This window comes from Sprattus sprattus (genome assembly GCF_963457725.1).
Source record: "Sprattus sprattus genome assembly, chromosome: 13".
Taxonomy (NCBI): Eukaryota; Metazoa; Chordata; class Actinopteri; order Clupeiformes; family Clupeidae; genus Sprattus; species Sprattus sprattus.
The window spans coordinates 8,877,739-8,895,612 of NC_137911.1; the positions used below are offsets into that span (position 1 = coordinate 8,877,739).

Consider the following 17,874-nt stretch of genomic DNA (forward strand, 5'->3'; position numbering starts at 1 on the left):
CTAATTTGAGACCAGATGAAAGAAACCCCTCTTTTGTATCCACCTCGTTGAGATAACATTCAACGTTCCACCCTACAATGCATTTTTATGACAAGAGTTTACCATTCCGACCAAAAAGGCTTTACACTAGAGAGTACACACGCCCCTGTGGTACAAGGATCCTTCACAAACATATCTGCCTTTGTTTTGAAAATCCCTTCTCCAACATGCGAGGCCAAGTTTAACTTTGTATTATTTTTAACAGCGTGGCATGCACAGGCTGAATCCAAATACAAGTTTTTTCTTTTTTTCTAGAGGCTGAGTGATGCTTGTGCATCGACCTGTCTTTCACTCGGCCCCGAAGTAAACCAGCGGGGGTCTGAAGTGCTGAAGCCGGAGAGTCAACAGTCTAGAACTTTCTGTGATTCTTTCATCGACTGATGTGAAAATTTGAAACAGGCAGAGGTTAATAAAATAAATAACTGTCAGTCTTGCTGCTGTATAACTGTCTCTACCGCTCTCATTTTGATACGAAATTCTGATTCTGTAGTTGGTATTGTGTGTTGGCAGGTGCATTTAACGAAGTAAAAGCAAAAGGCTGCTTTTAATGTAGTTATTTTAATGTTTAAAAGGTTTTTTAATAGAATATATAATACATATTTACGTATTGCCACGTGACAAATCACTTGATGAGACTCAACCTAACCTTAATTTGATTCTTAATTTCACTCAGAATTTTCTATGTGAATTAAGATCCTAAATCACTCACTGTTTGATGAAAACCCGGCTCAGACTAATGAGAAGTAAAAACAGAAAGAGTGAAAAAGAGACAGCTGTGAATGTACATATGTAAAAGAGTAACAGATAGCAAAACAGAGAGAAATGCATAGATAATAACAAGTGTACGAAAGAGAGAGAGAGAGAGAGAGAGAGAGAGAGAGAAAAAGAAAGACCAGGGGCAGCTCACAAACGAGGCAGTCCTCATCAGCACTTGATGTTTGAGCGTTGGGGACCGCGGGAGAAAGCGTTTCGCGTCGCGCCCCTGTTCAAACATCTCCCTGGCCTCTGCACTGGAGCGATGAGTAGCCAGCCACCCTGTTTGTTTTGCTCTCTCCGGTTCAGGAGGCTGCTATTGGGTCGCCTGAAATCCCCCCTGCTCACGAGTGGCCGACTCCCAAACTATGCAGCGCCGCACACATTAGCACCCAGTAACTGCGCTAATGTGTGACTTAATAAGAAAACTAAACACAGCAGGTTGTGTATCAATGACTGGAGGAGGTGGGCCCCGACAGCCCACCCCTGAGGTGCTCGGACCCAGCTGGCCAAAGGAGCCCTCGAATTTAATGCATTGGAAAAGAAACAGCTTCTTCTACACACAAATATAAAAAAATGTGTTGATTAGAATCCAACAAAATCAATCAACTTTACAAGACTTATTTGTGGGGCCTCTAGATTTTTAAGGCTTTCTGGCTCTTTAAGGGAGGAGAATTTCTACTCAAAATTTAACTGATTCTATTTGCTAAAGCTATAATTTCACACTAGGTGCCCAGAATTACTACTCACAGCGACTATATCCTCTTAGGGTTGATTCATTTCAGCTTAACCAGTATTTTGCATCTTAAATACCCCACAATAATAATGATTACATTGCTTGGATTAAAACAGGTTCCCTGCCATTCTTTGAGCGATATTTCACGGTGAATATCTGTTTGGGTGCGTATGTGTGCGTGATTATTTGAGGAGAGAAAGAGAGATAGAGAGACAGAGAGAGTGAGAAAGAGAGAGAGAGTGAGAAAGAGAGAGAGAGAGTGAGAGAGACAGAGAGACAGAGAAAAGGGAGAGAACGTCTTGCAGTGGTGGAAAGGGGATAATCATCATCACCAAAGTTTTAGCAGTGCCCACCCTGTTTCTATTCCTTAAACCAACATGGGAAGACAAAAGATGGGGAGCCGGGGGCCCTGGGGCCCGAGGATTCCGTGTGTGTCTGTGTGTCTCTGTTAGCCAGGAGATCCACGGTAGTGCTGGTGGCGGCTCCAGCCTCCAAGGACCACCCACTTAGGGAGTGCGATGGCCAGTGAGGCCACACGGTCTCAATTCCAGGGATTTTGAACTTCAATGGGACCCACATGGAAGCCTAGACAAAGTGCACAACCACCCCCCTCTCTAACACCATCAACAACAATCCCCCCCCCCCCTGAACCCCAACAAACCCCAAAAAGTCCTCTCTTTCTCTTTCTGTGAGGTGACACGCACAGGAAAAGAAGGGAACTTTGAGCATCGTGGTGGGTGTCAAGGAGAGAGAGAAATGGAGAGGGAGAGAAAGAAAGAGAGAAAGAGGGAGCGAGAAAGAGATACAGAGAGAAAAGAAAGAGTGTGAAGGTGGGGGGGGGGGGACAGCGAGACCACACCGTTGTTTTCTTCACACCTCGACCAGCTGCGCCTCGCATCACTGGGCTCGCGTGGCCTAACTACACACTTCCTGCCCAGACGGCGCGTCCACTGGGTGGGGGTGAAAGGTCAAGGCAGAGGTCCATCTACCTGCTAAGAACAAAGCCAATCCCAAATGTAGCGCTTTCCTGCTCTTGCCTATGGAAGGCCCATTCAACCCCATATGAACCCACCCATGTTTGTTATCTGAGGCTGTGGGGTGGCTTCTGTGTGTGGCTTGAGTTTGAGTTTACTAAAGAAGAAGTCTACAGGCTCAGGAACACAGTGAGCCTAGCACCACTGCTTCAATGGATTCAAAACATCTAACTGGCAACTCATATGTTGCATTAAAGATGTTTTATTCTTGTTTAATAATAATGATAAATATTCAATTAATTACAACTGAACAAACAGGGAGATCAGAGGACAGGGAAAACAAAATCACTTTGTTCCTCATTTTTTGATTGCTTTTGATGGCCATATTTTAATCTGCATGAACAATTTCCATTATTGTTCAATCTGCGTTTTTCTAACATTTTCTTCATCACATTAACACTAGAAGTTTTAGTCAGCTTGAGCGATCATTTTCAAAGAGACATCAACCTTTGTGCTCATTAAATGAAACCAGACTGATATTATTTTAATGATGGACAGCTAATCTTTTCCAAAGTAATGTGCATTAATCCTTGGAAGAACCACACCAAAGAATCCCTTCTAGGCATGGGGATTTGACACCTGTTCTCTCACCTGTGCAGGGTCTTATTAAAGTGAATGAAATCACAGAAGCAAAGTGTTTCTTGTTTTAGGAGGAATTAGGGATTTGCTAAAGCAGACCCACCACTACCGCATGGCTGCCAGTAAGATCCACTGGCTCATCAGTGCCTGTCTTCACTCATGCACTCACACACACACACACTAACACTCTCACACTCACACACATGCACACACTCTGTGGAAAAGGTTAATAACCATGCATTAAATCAACCCACAAGCCAGATTAGGGCCTTGATTGGGATGACTTGATAATGTTCTGAATTTTGAACAGGAGGAGGCAGAGGCGGAGGCGGTTAGCCAGTACATTCAGCGGCAGAGAGTCACCACTGAATAGGGAAATCCAGATAGGCAGCTAGAATGCCCTACGTGTTCGGTTACAGGACCTGAGGCAGGTCACATCCTGCTTCAGCGATATGGCCTCCACCCAGCTGAAAAGGATGTGGTGGAGCGGGGCGAGCCTAAGCAGGATGTACGGCGCTATGAGGTGGCCTTCGGCGTGCCGTTACCACGCACCTGACATGCACCAAAACAGTCAGCTGACCAGGTGTTGATATAGTATAATGATGGTTCAGGCAAGGACATAGTGAACTCCTATATTAGCTCATGTTATTTGTCAGTTAAAGCAAACTAAATATTATACATAAAATCATAACATACATATACATTTGTGGAACACAGTCATGTTAATTTAAGGATTTGGGCAAGTCCTATAATCAACATCGATCATTTGTTTTTCCCCCTTACACCTAAAATTAACATGGACAAAAAACGTTTTACAAAGGAAACAAGAAAAAAGTGCCATTTTTTTTTAAATGGCCTACATTATGATCCAGTTACCATCAAAAGTACCCGACTCATGAGCCCATATCAAAATATTAAATAAGTAGTGTCTTCTGTGACCCTCCGTATCCACCTGTCTAACTCTGTTACTGAAAGCCCCTCATATAACAGCACTCCTTCCCAGCGGACACAAGTGTTTATTGGAGTGCTTTGTCCATTTCAATGGGTTAAACAAACAGAGGCAAGAGAACAGCAATTGCCCCCATTATAAAGATAACTGCCCTAGCAATTCACTTAGCATTGTGCCATGCTGGTGATTTATGGGCCTACTGGAAGGGTTAAACACACTCCACTATATCTGGTGAATATCAGTGTCCTCACACGAGTAATACGGCGCAGAATGCTTGATACACACTTATACTAGACACCGCAACAGGCATCAGTTCTCCATGCTACACCACCAATACAAACTTGACAGCCCTGAGAATAGTGTGACGCTGGAATAATAGACAACAGTGCAAAACTCTCTCCTGAGGTACAGTGTGAGCTGTTTATGTGTTCATTTGCCAAGGAAATTGCCAAGGGTGATAACAATATTACAGAAGCTTATTGTGCTCATCACTAAGCTGTTTACATACAGCCATCAACTAGCCATTTCTCTGGCAACCATATCTAAACAGCGTTAAATTCTATTTCATTGCGAACATATTTAATGTTCACTGTTGCACATTTATAACATTAATTAATTAATTCCCTTGACACCTTCTGCATCCACTTTAAATTACTCAAAATGACCAAATCAGTAGGCAGGATTACAATGTCACTCACAGCCCATATCACTTTTTTGAAATGGTGAGGATGCCCTCTAGTGGTTGACAATAATTACGTTACATACCTGTATCTAAATTCAAGCCTCCATTGACCCAATTACAAAAAAAGGTTACAATGAGTATTTTCTATAGGTTAAATGTACATACTTCACTGCACCATTGCATTAAGTTATGGAAGTTAAGTAAGCCTACCCTTAACTAGCTTAAACTTCTCAAAGGTCTCTGGTCTTCAGTCATTACATTCCAGCAAAACTCTTATGCACTCATGCATTGCATTATCTCTGACATCTATTCCAACTTGACTGCATAGGAAGTATTATTCATAGGCATTCAGTCTAAGATGATAGCCACATTTATCAACAACACTGACCCCCAGCATGTCTTTTAACAAAGTGCACAGTTAAAGTCTGCAAATATTGTGATTTGGGTTCTCACGCCCTGCTTTAAGTGTCAAATGTAGTTTAAAATCCTTCAAAAGGTACATAACCTAAGTAAAACACTCACAGACAAGATGTATATGATAGATCGATGTCCCTAATACCATTGATTTGTGCTGCTTGAATATTTGATGTAGGGTAAGGGTAATTTACAAAAGAGACTTATTTTCTAATTACTGTATTATCAATACAGTGATCAATTTCTAGTGCAGATCATGAAGTAAAAAATAAAGAACCGAACATGATACAAGAAAAAAAAGATTGTAATTGATATTGATGAAAATTACCTCTGTACATGTCAAAAAGGGACTCTTTGAGTTCTGGCTTCTTCACCCATGTCAAAGGATGATGCTCCTCCTCACTCTCGGAACAGCTCTCCCTGGGTCAGCAGAAGAAAGTGATAAGTGACCAACTCAGGCTAAGATGCAATAGACCCTACAACATAAGTAGCTGGCTAGCCTATAGAAAACCTGCAGACTTTGGCCCCTACTCTAAAGACCCATGGAACAAAACACAGAAATCTGATCATATGCCTTCTACTACCACTCTGCATGGGTCACGCTAATCTCCTCCACAATGTACACACAGCTGAAGGCCATCATCTAACCAAGGGTTTAAATGGTCATGGGGTAAAGGCTGTGATATTTAGCGCTACAGCCACAAAGAAACCTATGTGCTCTTGTTCCTATTACACAGCTTCAAGGCTGAGAAAAAGTTATACAATTATGACAACAATCTTTCAGAGTGTGTGGATGCATCAAAATATTTTCTTTTAGCATTTGAAACGTGCCTTTGACCATGTTTTTGAACGTTAAGTTGCTTTTATGGGGAAGTCTTGTATCAACTGAAAGCAACTTCAAATACATAACGGGGGTTGTCTATACATGTACCCATCTTTTCAACAAATACGTCCATCCTCTAAAAGCTCATCTGTGGTACTATTACCATCTTAGGATCTCCCCTGAAGGACAAGGCATATCACCTACCACTGGAGAGGGGTACTATCATGTTTCTGTCTGTGCACAAAATGAAAGCGCCTGCACAACAGTCAAACAGGACAGAAAGGAGTTGTAGTGTTTAAGATAACCTGATTCAAAAATGATCATTGTGTAGCGCTACTATTCTGATAAGAGGTGAAGGGAAGACCTCAGAGCCTGCTGCAACACCTTCATGGTATGTTGGGGTCATTTAGCACAGTTATTTAATTTCATGAGATTAATAACCCCATTTTTGCATTCACTATACAGTTAATAGAAAAGTGACCACCGGGAAATGTATGCAACAAAATAACATTGAGCCATAGCAGCCTCCTAAGAGATCTAAACAGTGTAATGGTTGGTAATCTGAGAGTTTAGCTGTGGATGTTTAGTCTACTACTTACTTCACAGAAAGTTCATGCTCCAAGCTTGATATTTTGTGCTTTGCCCGCTGAAGTGCATATTTCACATCATGTGCTCTGCTTCTGTTATCCATGGTCATGCAGCACTAATACCAAGACTTCGCCAGCGATGCTATCTGGTTATCTCTAAGGATGTATCTCATTTGAAATTCGAGCCATAACCAAGACAACAAGAGACGCCTAGGCATAGACTCTCAGATCACATGCAGATAGCCTCTGACAGTTTGACACCGGTCTTGTTATAATTTTTCACGAATATTTCCACACATCGAGGTTTTCCAAGTCACAGCATAGCATTAGTTGACTAGCCCATCTACATTTAGACTATGCTGCAGTAGTACAGTTACAGATCAGCTGACGCAACATAGTTAATGCTAAATTATATTTACAATAGTATCAGAGACATTTACAAAAACCATCTGTCATGTCCTACTGAACATGTGTAGCCGTTGAATTTATATAATTTATATCTATTATGAAACGTTATGCTATATTTTCACGAATACGAGTTAAAATCAGAGTATGCGTGCAAAAAACTTTCCAGAGAGTTTGAAGAGTTCACTAAGTCACTAGATTTAGCCAGGAATGTTTGTGGTAAAAACTCTTGCACCCTACTGCCAGATCGAGAAAGCAGCTTTCTGTCGCACAATACTCACCAAAAGAACGTTTCCAAAGGGGCGCATTTAGTGCCTCTCCTAGCTTTAAATCTGAAACGCTTAAGTCAGTCTACTTCATCAAGCTTTGGTTAGCTAGCTTAGCATTTTTCATTCCATTTGGCAAACCGGGAGGAAACATTAAGGAAGTGGAGAAGTCCTGTTGCACTACTTACCCGCTAGAGAGCAGTAGATGATAAATAATTAATAATGTTGCCTTCACAAACCACAGAGGTGTTTGTAACCACGGAGGGCAACAAAACAGTGTGATGGAGGCTTGGGTTAGAGGGTAGCTCTATTTTCACTCTGTAGCCTATGGTAGCCCATAATAATGTTTCGTCCTAATTTATAAGAAAGGTCACGGTGACTTTAATTGGCCTGCGAAATATTTAATCATTCAACCATCATTAAACATTGTGATGTTGTTAATGACTATCATCTAAAATAGTCTAGTTTACGTGAATGTTATTCACACAACTCTCTTCAAATCCGATAAAGTTATGTTCGTAGATCTGTTCAGAAGGAAAACTATCCACATTTTCATTCGATGCTGATATCGACCAATCAGGAGCGTCTTTCTTGTGAAGTCAGAGAGGGAGAAGTGATGTGCTGAGGAGTTGCGCGTTGCAGGGACTGAAATTTTGAGTTGATACTTTGCACTTGGGCTACAAAATGAGCTCCATCGGAACCGGTGTAAGTATCACGATTACATATACGGATTTGTGTTTTTATTAGTAGGTTTGAATGATAATGTAATTTGCTAGATGTTAAAGTTTGGAAATGCTTTGTCAAATGTGTCCGTGTGTATCTTGGTACCTCGGAAGCTTATGCTAGCTTATTATCCGCTACACATTGAATTCCATTGAGGCCTATGTCAGGCTAGCTGACAAGATGCTCAAAAAGCCAATCAGTTGTATTCGCTAACGTTAGCTAGCTAGTATTCTATCAGATTAGTGTGTAGATAGATTCATTTGGGTAACTTTGAAGGACTAATATTACATGTTTTCTTACGCATTATTCGTCCTTATCAAGTTTTAAGGAAATAATACCTACACAGTTTCACTTTTAGAGCTTCAACCGCTACCTAGCCGGCTAACTAGCAAAGCTAACATGTACAGCGCTGTGCGGTATAGTTAGCAGGCTAACTGTGTGCTGAGTCACATACAATGAATGGTTTGAGAGCAAGTGAATTAGCTACCTAATGTGCTAACTAAATCGAAAGTAACTTGATGTCATGGAAGTCGTAATAGGAAAAATAGGAAAGAAGGAATTGCTTAAGCAAATGAGAGGGACAGTGATTTTAACATAGAATGACGAGGCGCGTGTACCAAGTAGCTAAGATATTATCCAGTTTCAAGTTTAATTGGGACTTCTCTAATTGGCGTTAAGGACACACTGCTATGCTGAGAACGGTCTTTCTTCATTCAAGTATGCATTCATTTGTTATAGGAAATGGCATTTCATTTGTTATTGTTTGTATTCCTTGACGTCCGTCTTTGAAATCACAACTGTCTCTTTAGTCAACTGTCATTTAGGCCACATTCTATAAAACGCTCACGTTTGTCTTCCCTCAACAGTATGACTTGTCTGCTTCGACCTTCTCACCTGACGGTAGAGTGTTCCAGGTTGAGTATGCAATGAAAGCAGTCGAAAACAGCAGGTGAAAATGCATTTGAAACATCAATTAATAGGCAATTTTAAACGAATTAAATGAAATCTCTGTTGGCTGCTGTTGTGTTATGGCATGTTGCTATAATTGCTGTATTTGTACTCAACAGTACAGCAATTGGAATCCGGTGCAAGGATGGTATTGTGTTTGGTGTTGAGAAGCTAGTCCTCTCAAAACTATATGAACAGGGATCCAACAAACGCATCTTTAACATTGACCGTCATGTTGGAATGGTAAGAAAATACAAGTGCCAGTCACTCTCATGATGGGGAGGGCTCATGTCTAAATGTTACTATGTGCGTTTTGTATCATATGTGTGCATCAGCAAATGTTATCAGTGATGTTTTGTTATGACCACCATTTGATATTGTTAGGTGTGCAATGCATTGTTGCATTTGTGATCTTGTAGGCAGAGTGCAGCGGGGTTTGTTAGGCTCAGAACAGTAGGTCTCTATCAGCATCATGCTCAGGGTGTATTGGCTGAACCGTGTTTTGTTCCATAGGCTGTGGCAGGGCTCCTGGCTGATGCTCGCTCTCTCTCTGAGGTAGCCCGGGAAGAGGCTGCTAACTTCCGCTCCAACTACGGACACGACATCCCCTTAAAAGTAAGACATAAAAACCTGCTTCACACAGTGCCTTTACAATGATATTTGTGATGGTGAACTTAAAGGTATTTGATTTTTTTTCCAAATGTTAAACTAACTTCTGAGTTCAAGTAATCTTTTGGTATGAGAGAGGGAGAGTTCTTGTAGTAATACAATTAGTCAGAGTCAGAGATATAGATTTTGGTTGATGAATGTGGATATAATTGCCATTTTACATTCTACATTATTTTTTTAACGTATGCATCACCCAAAAAAATTATGTGTAAAAAGTACAGTCAGTGATGGGAATGTTTTGTTTAACGAGTTCTCTCTCTAACAGCATCTTTCAGACAGAGTGGCCATGTATGTCCATGCTTACACGTTATACAGCGCTGTGCGTCCATTTGGCTGCAGGTGAGGCATAGTAGACACTAGAAAACCCTTAACAGCTGGTGGATCACCAAAATGAGTTTTTACCTAATCGGTCCACTGATTTACATCCATACATTTCTGGCTAAAACCTTGCCAGCCTGTGCTTTTTCCTTGTGCGATAATGAATAGACCTCTTTTATACGACTATACAACTAATAGCTACGCTCTCTGAAGAGAGGCGGAAAGTGTGGAAAAGCCACAAACATGCTTAGATGGCTAAATAGCTCAAAAGCATGAATAGCTTCAAAGATGATATATTTCTGTTTCAACATGTACTTTACTTGTACAACGCAGGAATTGTTCTGTATAATGTTGTATGTTAAAGTGTCTTGTAAGTTATTGCATTGAAAAAAAAAATCATCTGATCTTCCTTTCTCAGTTTCATCCTGGGATCACATGATGAAGATGACGGCCCACAGCTGTACATGGTAGACCCATCAGGGATTTCATACGTAAGATTTTTCTGGCACATTTCCGTCCATTCAGAGTTGTAAAACTAAACTCTAATGTGGTGCTATACGTTTGTAAGACATGTCAGCAGGGTTGATGTATGCAAATAGTACTACTGGTTCATCATCTGTAATGTGCACGAGCAGAGGGCTGATGTGAACCAGATGCTTTTTTTAAGGTAAAAATATAAAGGTGGTTATTGTTATTGGGTAATCAGTCTTGACAGGGGAAATATCTAGTTTGCATTATTAGGTTGTGTTATAATCAGTTAAAAATGAGAAAAAAAATCAAAATAAAATGAAAACATAATATTTCTGCTTTTGCATTTATTTTTTCTGTGTTTAGGGTTACTGGGGCTGTGCCATCGGTAAGGCCAAGCAGGCAGCCAAGACAGAAATTGAAAAACTTAACGTGAGCATTTTCTTCAGAAGCCCTAATAAAAAACAAATTGATGCCTTTCCTGATTGTTTATTAAATATATTATATCCCCATTTCCTTTCTTCTCTTTGTTTGTAGATGAAAGACATGACCTGTCGGGAGTTGGTGAAAGAGGTGGCCAAAATGTAAGTCTGTGTTTTTTGTTGACATTGATGTTCAATGGACAGTATTGCACACAAGGGGGCAGCATTGTCATTAAGTAAATCAGTGTTTCCCAAACTGGGGTACGCAAAGGGACGTAGGGTGTACACGGGGGAAAACTGTGATATTCAAAGTGAAACAGCCCATTATACATTCACAAACTCTCCTATAAATAGACATGACGTCTCAATAGCCCAGTCGCAATGCCAAAATACACTCATGTTTACATTGTAGTGTTCAGCGAAATAATGACACTGCCAAAAATAGCTAGTGGTAGGTTAATCAAAATATACGCACAACGGTTAGCTCCCTCGTCAGAATTCCACTTGCTGATTCCCTGTGTAGATAAGCGGGAGCTCATTCTGGTTACTACATGAAAACGGATAAATGTTTAAAAAGAGTTAATCCCCGGTGTAGAGACACCAACCGCTACTACTAGTAAAAGGCCTACAATCGCGGATGCACCTGCCGGCGACCCAGGTAGCTCTTCCAAGACTACCTAGGATAAGGATGTTAGCAGCGGTACAGTTATTACTAGCTCTCTTGTGTTTACGAACATGAATATACATATATGGGGGGTAAGTAGCTGGAGATTGAATATGAGAAGAGGTACGGTACTGTAAAAAGTTTGGGAAACACTGAAGTAAATCATGCAATTGAGCATGGGTTGCTAAATGTGCTTCAGGTTTCAGTTCGACTAGGTGTTATACAAAGAACCCACTGGCTAAAAAGAGGAGTTTTGAGATAAAATGTGGGGGATATACATGATCAATATCTATATTTATATATTGATATGCATCCTCATTCAAAAGATATGGCCATAATGAAAGACTGTGGCTCCTATTTTATCAGCCCTTTTTCTTTTAATATGGCCATCTTAGGGGCTCAGAATGTCCTTCTTTAAGAGGGTAGACGGTAAACCAGTTGGCCATATTTGTTGCTTCTCTGGATTCAGTTGTAGGAATAATATATTCATAGGTTAGTATATTTGGAGTACTTGCCATTTACAGGAAGTTTCTTGACAACTTGGTACTTGACACGGTTACTTGACACTTGCCATAAATGTTACGGCTTTTATTTTTCTTTTGTCACTCCCACTTAGACTGAAAGCCGTTAGTTATGTTAAGATGTCATATTGGCGTCATGGGTGTAGTAACCAAATTTAGCTAGTTAGGGAGCTCAGGAAACTTTTTACCGATTTAAATTATTTATTTAACTTCATTTATCTTGCTGATGTAACAGTCTCCTCAATTGAACTAAAAACTTGGAATAGGAAAAGGTAAAAACACTCACGGTGCCTGTCAGCTTTGCTGTTTGGCCTCTGAACTTATCAGCTAATTAGTTCATATTAACCCACCTTAGGAACAGCTAGTTAGATAGTAACTGGCGTGAGACCTTGCATGCTCTTTCGGTCACTTTACTGCAAATCTTTGCTAACAGTGCTGATTGCCTTGCGTCTCACAGAGGTTCAGCGTTCAGTGTTTCGTAACATGCGGTTTCATGTGGGAATGAATGACCGACACACAGAACTTTGCTGTGATTGACAGCTTAGTGGGAATACAAATTCATTATCCATTAGAGATTGTTTCCATCTGGCATTGTTACGGAGTTCATATGTGAGAGGGGCTATGAATGACTACATTGCTTAGCCACATTGTCTCACCAATACAACAATGTGGGACGCTTTGATTTGACGTGATTCATATAAGTCATGTGAAATGTTGTTATGGCAAAGCAAAACATGATGGCTCAGAGTGTATTTAGTAACACCTAATTAATTAGATGTGTTCTGAATTAAAACAAAACATTTTTTTTTATTTGTAGTGCTTCTTAATATGTTGCTAACCGGCTACTGACTCCAAAGACATCTCCATATAACTAAGTTGTGGTACTGTTACGGGGCCCTGTCTCATCTTATTTTTCTCTTCCTGCAGAATCTACATTGTACATGATGAAGTCAAAGACAAATCATTTGAGTTGGAGCTCAGCTGGGTAGGAGAAGGTAAGGAAATGTGTTGCTATCCATTACCTTAAAATGTTGACATGGAATGTAATTGTGGAGTAACTAAGCTGCAAAAATCCCTACATCCAGGTCCACCCATCATTCTATCTCTCATATTGCGCGTGCGTGTAGTGGAAGGAATGTTAGGGTCTGCAAAGCTTACTTCTGGTAAAGGGAAACACCAGCTCTGACATTATATGACTGTCATTGTAACCTTTATAGTTGTCTCTTTTCTTACTCAAATGACTATCCACTGTTTCTCGCTAAAATAACTTTTCTGGATTTAAGTAGGTTAGAGGCTGTGTTGGCCATTCCTAAAGGTCTTTTTCTTGGAAAGGTTGGAAGGAAAACATTTTTGTAGATATGATGCCACAAAATTGCTTAAGGCTTGTATTTGGTCGTAGAACTTGCATTCGGAACACTCATTGTTGCTGTTGACCCTTGGATTTCTAAAGCATCTTCTGACCTGCAACCAGTAACTTCTGGCCTTAAAGTGATCAGAATGATTGTGCTGCTTCTAACCATGCAGGGTTTGAAGCTAAACAACCTACTTTGTCTTCCCTTCCTTCAACAGTGACGAAAGGAAGACACGAGGTGGTCCCCAAAGACGTCAGAGAAGAGGCCGAGAAGTACGCCAAGGTAAGATCCAGTCCTCGTAGCACCTCTCTTTTGCATCATTGCCCACGGTGCACATCACTGCTTGCCCACACAAGACCAATCACATCAGTTTGGAAAAGACATTTTTCAACCTACAACCTTAAAGATCTAGTTAAGTAAGAACACGTGCATTGTTATAAGGGTTCTTAGTGCTTAAAGGGATCTAGGGGGCCCCCTAGTTTTCAAGGATATGACTTGGGTATAACCCAGGATGGACAAGAGTTTGAGTAGCCTACATAAACAACATTTTTTTTTCTAAATGTGGCAAAGTTATGCATTGTTATTCCTGCATTCTTGGTAATGAACCTGTAGCTTTTAGATTTTTCTGCTTGCCTTATATTTGGCAGTTTGTTTGTGTTGATTGGAGAATTGACATGTAGGTTGTGCAATATCCTCAGTAGTGAATACATACCTTGAATGTGACATTTAGTGGCCCAAAGTGAGGTTCCCCAGTTACCTTCTGCTGCTACAGCAACACCTCTGTTAGTCGTCAGTGGACAGGTCTTAAAAGTATCCACATATTGCTAAGCTCTGAACATCCTGAAATGTTTTACTGCAAACTTGCCCGAATGAAACACTCTGACACTAAACTTACACTCACGCTTTTACTTATGCCACAGAGCAAACCGCTATCACCTTGATGCGCTTTGTTAACACATACAAAAGAGGGCTATATGAGTGGCAGCATTTATTATGCAAAAGACAACAGTAGTAAACTAGAATATTCATCATGAATTTAACCTTTTTTAAATGTTTTTTTCAAATGGGGGAAAAAAACTATACTGTTTAAAGGCACCCAGTGCAACTATATATAAACATTCAATGAAAAATAAACATTACATTTCTAGTCTTTTTTACACGTAGTAAGTTTCAAGAACTCCATACCATTACATATCGACATTCAAGGAGCAAAGATGAGACGTCGTTGTGTGGTGAGAACTGATAGAAAATATCGTAAACAACAACAATCACCGGTGGGGAAAGGCCATTTTTCCATTGACTGGAATCCTGCTTTATTTATTGTGGGTCACAAAAAATAAAGAAAATGGCGGCGATTGTTGTTGTTATCGATTTTCTATCAGTTCTCACCACACAACGACGTCTCATCTTTGCTCCTTGAATGTCGATATGTAATGGTATGGAGTTATTGAAACTTACTACGTGTAAAAAAAGACTAGAAATTGAACGTTTATTTTTAAGCCTCGAAAGTTGCACTGGGTGCCTTTAATACATGTATTGTTATTTTTTATTTCGGTTAACAGCCATGAAAATCTCATGATGGCAGGTTAATAACATGGACTGAACTTGTGGACCAATTTTGAATTGCCATGAAGGAAATTGAGACATGAAATGGCCTTTAGACATCATTCTCATTTTAATAACATGTGAATAATTTTCCTTCCTTCTTATGACATAAGAAACTTGATATTGAGCATCAGCAAACAAACGTCAAGACATAACAGCATCTCTGAGCAAAATGCTCTAACTGGTTGAAGTGTTATTGTCATTCATTCAACTTTTTACGCTGTACTGAAGTCCTTTGCTGAAATGCTTCTATGCCGTGTTCTTATTGACTTTCTGTCTTTGCCCTCTTCCTACCAACAGGATGCCTTGGAGGAGGAGGATGACTCTGATGAGGACAACATGTAAAGCCTGTTGGCCCAGCCTCAACACGTGCATTTATCCCTCAGACTACTGTCATACCCACTATTCTCCTAGTCCTCTCCCCCAGATTTACAAGGCAAAGATTTCTTTTTTTTGTATGTTTTATAGTGCTTTGGATCACAACATTCGTATGTTTCTTCTCTTTGAATTCTCTCTACGATGGATGTTGGACATCATATAAAAATGGTCAGAAAACAAGACCGTGAAGTTGTTTTTATTACCACCACATAAACTGAATTGTGTAATCTTATAGGCAACTCAGTTTCACTCACTGCCAAACAAATTCGGTCACAGTAGAGATAAACTCAGTACTGTAAATGGCCTAGCAGGACCTATGAAATCCCATGCTTTCTCACTCGCACCTTTTTATTAGAATAGAGAGACCTGTTTACTTCCCCTGTGTAATAACAAAATTTTGATATCCAGACCTGCAGCAGTTGAAGCAGGATTCAATTAGTGTATTTTTTATTTTATTTTTGAAGTACTGTAAAGCATATCTTGATGCATAGCCTAAATGCGCTCCTAGAAAGGCTTCCTTTCAGCCAGTGTGCCAATTAGCCTCAGACAATCAGTCTGCAAATTGCAGTACAGAAAATGATTAAAGCATTTGACAGAGATGGTTTCCAAACCGTCCACATGTTTGTTAGGCGTCATTATACCTCAGCTCTTGTGTTGGATCCCAGTGCAGCATAGGTGCATTTGTGGTTTGCTACACTGCAAGGACTTGAACCTTGTACTACGGGTGTGAGCAGTGCCATCCACCAGTGTATACCATACAAAATGCCAGCCTTGCTGCACTCTAACTTACTTGTGGTGAATCACATACAATATACACTTGATCAAACACTGGTGTACACCCCCCACCCTTAACAACTCTGCCTGTTTACATCAGTTCTCTTGAGTATCCCCACCACACCATCAAGCCTACATGTCGCATGGCAACACCGAGATACCAATATCAGATTCAAAGCTATGTGTGTTGTAGGTTTCATCTAGCGAAGGAAAAATATTTCAAAGTGATGCCACAGATGGCGGAAGCTCAGACAACCTCTGGCTAAAAGTCAATTACAAGCAGCTAATTATTTGCATTCTCATGTGAACTACCACGTGGGGAACATGACTGCTAGCTGTGTCTCAGAATGCAATGATCTCATTAGGCAGATACATAGCTTTCAGCTACAAGCGCCAGTGTGTTAACCAAGTTCAAGTATTGTCCATTGGTCAATCCTATGACTTGTATTGCAAATGCTTTCACAGATTCATTGTTTAATACAGAGACTTCCACAACTTAATAAGCGGGAGTATGGCTAAAATGATGAGGTCCGGTGTAAAGGCTTCTGTCTAAACAATGACCTTGTGTACTGTTGGAATGGGCTAAAAATATGATACATTCTGAAGGGGTAAATTGCATTAGGTTCCCAAGCACCTGGGACCCCAATCATGACTAACCCACTTGAGGAGCTCCCCTAGATCCCCGCTTCACTTTCGGTGCCATTTTATAGTCCTGATTCAGAAGGTGGGTGGAAGCAAGTCTGTCTTCCCAAATTAACAAGTGATGAGAGCGCATAATAGATCACATAAATGCAACAGTGCACATCACAGTGCTTATCATTCTAACAAACTTCAAAGTCTTTTTCAACTTATTTGGCTTGACACCAAGAAGCATGTTAGTGTTGCCCAAATATCTCAAGTGGACAGAAATACACAAAGCTAAAACACCAATACTGATAAGCAACTCGACCTGCTAAATATTAACTCCCATGTAGGATGTCTTTTCTGGTCATGACCACAAACCTCCAATGTTTTGGTCAATATTTTGGCACGGTTAAAATAACGTATGGCTCTGACTATGAATCAAAGTTACCTGTGTGACTATATTGGGTACAGTAATGGCCTTCATACCCCTTTCCTGAGTCAGGGGTGCCTTGCGACTGTAGAAGATATGAGGAATCACTTGCTTGAATTTCAACAAGGCAACTCTTTAAGAACGGAAATGTGTCCAATCCTTAAAACATACCATGCCACTTAAAATCAATGGACAGGTGGCAATCAGCTGCTGCATGACCATGTGAGGTTGGGGGTTGGAGTCAGGCTCCCATTATGCTGGGTTAATTACTCAGCAAACAAGGAACCTATTACAAGCCTAACATAGACAGCAAACCCTTAAAAATAGAACACATATCATCTTAACTGTATGCCATATTAAATCTTGAAGCACCGCTCATTCTGATTGTCATGATTGTGGACAAACAGTATGTTCCAGGTAGGTCGTACACACCATTTGGCAGTCAAATGGGAAAACATTAAGCTTGGTAAGGACTTTTTATGGCTCAGCAACATATGTCCTATGATAAGACAAGGATTACCATATTTAAAATGGTCAAATATATATAAATATATATATTATTGCGGTGCACACTGAATCAACACTGCCATATCTGAAAATATGTTAACAGGAAGGCCCTGGTTTGTTCTACACTGAAATAAACATGCTCCCATAGCATTCCTAGTCCGTAAATGTCTGCAGATTACTTATTTCCAGTAGAATATGATGTCA

The 17,874-nt window shown here is 40.3% G+C and overlaps 2 protein-coding genes across 2 annotated transcripts in view; one reads left to right on the plus strand and one right to left on the minus strand.

Moving 5' to 3' along the window:
* mipol1 (mirror-image polydactyly 1) overlaps window positions 1-5,826 on the minus strand; it is a gene marked incomplete at its 5' end in the record, with an annotated part of 54,365 nt that extends 48,539 nt beyond the window's left edge. Inside the window, 2 exons of the mRNA XM_080850155.1 lie at window positions 5,515-5,606; window positions 5,771-5,826. Coding sequence (XP_080706281.1) covers window positions 5,515-5,606; window positions 5,771-5,826 — 148 coding nt within the window. The remainder of the gene's footprint in view (window positions 1-5,514; window positions 5,607-5,770) is intronic.
* A 1,989-nt stretch (window positions 5,827-7,815) lies between these two features.
* On the plus strand, window positions 7,816-15,515 carry psma3 (proteasome 20S subunit alpha 3). The gene is made up of 11 exons (XM_080850358.1): window positions 7,816-7,972; window positions 8,857-8,939; window positions 9,058-9,181; window positions 9,452-9,553; window positions 9,873-9,946; window positions 10,344-10,416; window positions 10,760-10,825; window positions 10,931-10,977; window positions 12,928-12,995; window positions 13,570-13,634; window positions 15,258-15,515. Exons 1-11 carry the CDS (start codon window positions 7,952-7,954, stop codon window positions 15,300-15,302), a joined length of 768 nt encoding a protein of 255 aa, XP_080706484.1. The 5' UTR covers window positions 7,816-7,951; the 3' UTR covers window positions 15,303-15,515.
* Window positions 15,516-17,874: the final 2,359 nt, after the last annotated feature.

Excerpts from the sequence above, each read along its gene's own strand:
- psma3 (XM_080850358.1), top strand. The coding sequence starts at position 7,952 with ATGAGCTCCATCGGAACCGGT. Across the intron at positions 10,417-10,759 it reads ACCCATCAGGGATTTCATAC|GGTTACTGGGGCTGTGCCAT; the intron begins GTAAGATTTTTC and ends TTCTGTGTTTAG. Across the intron at positions 13,635-15,257 it reads AGGCCGAGAAGTACGCCAAG|GATGCCTTGGAGGAGGAGGA; the intron begins GTAAGATCCAGT and ends TCCTACCAACAG.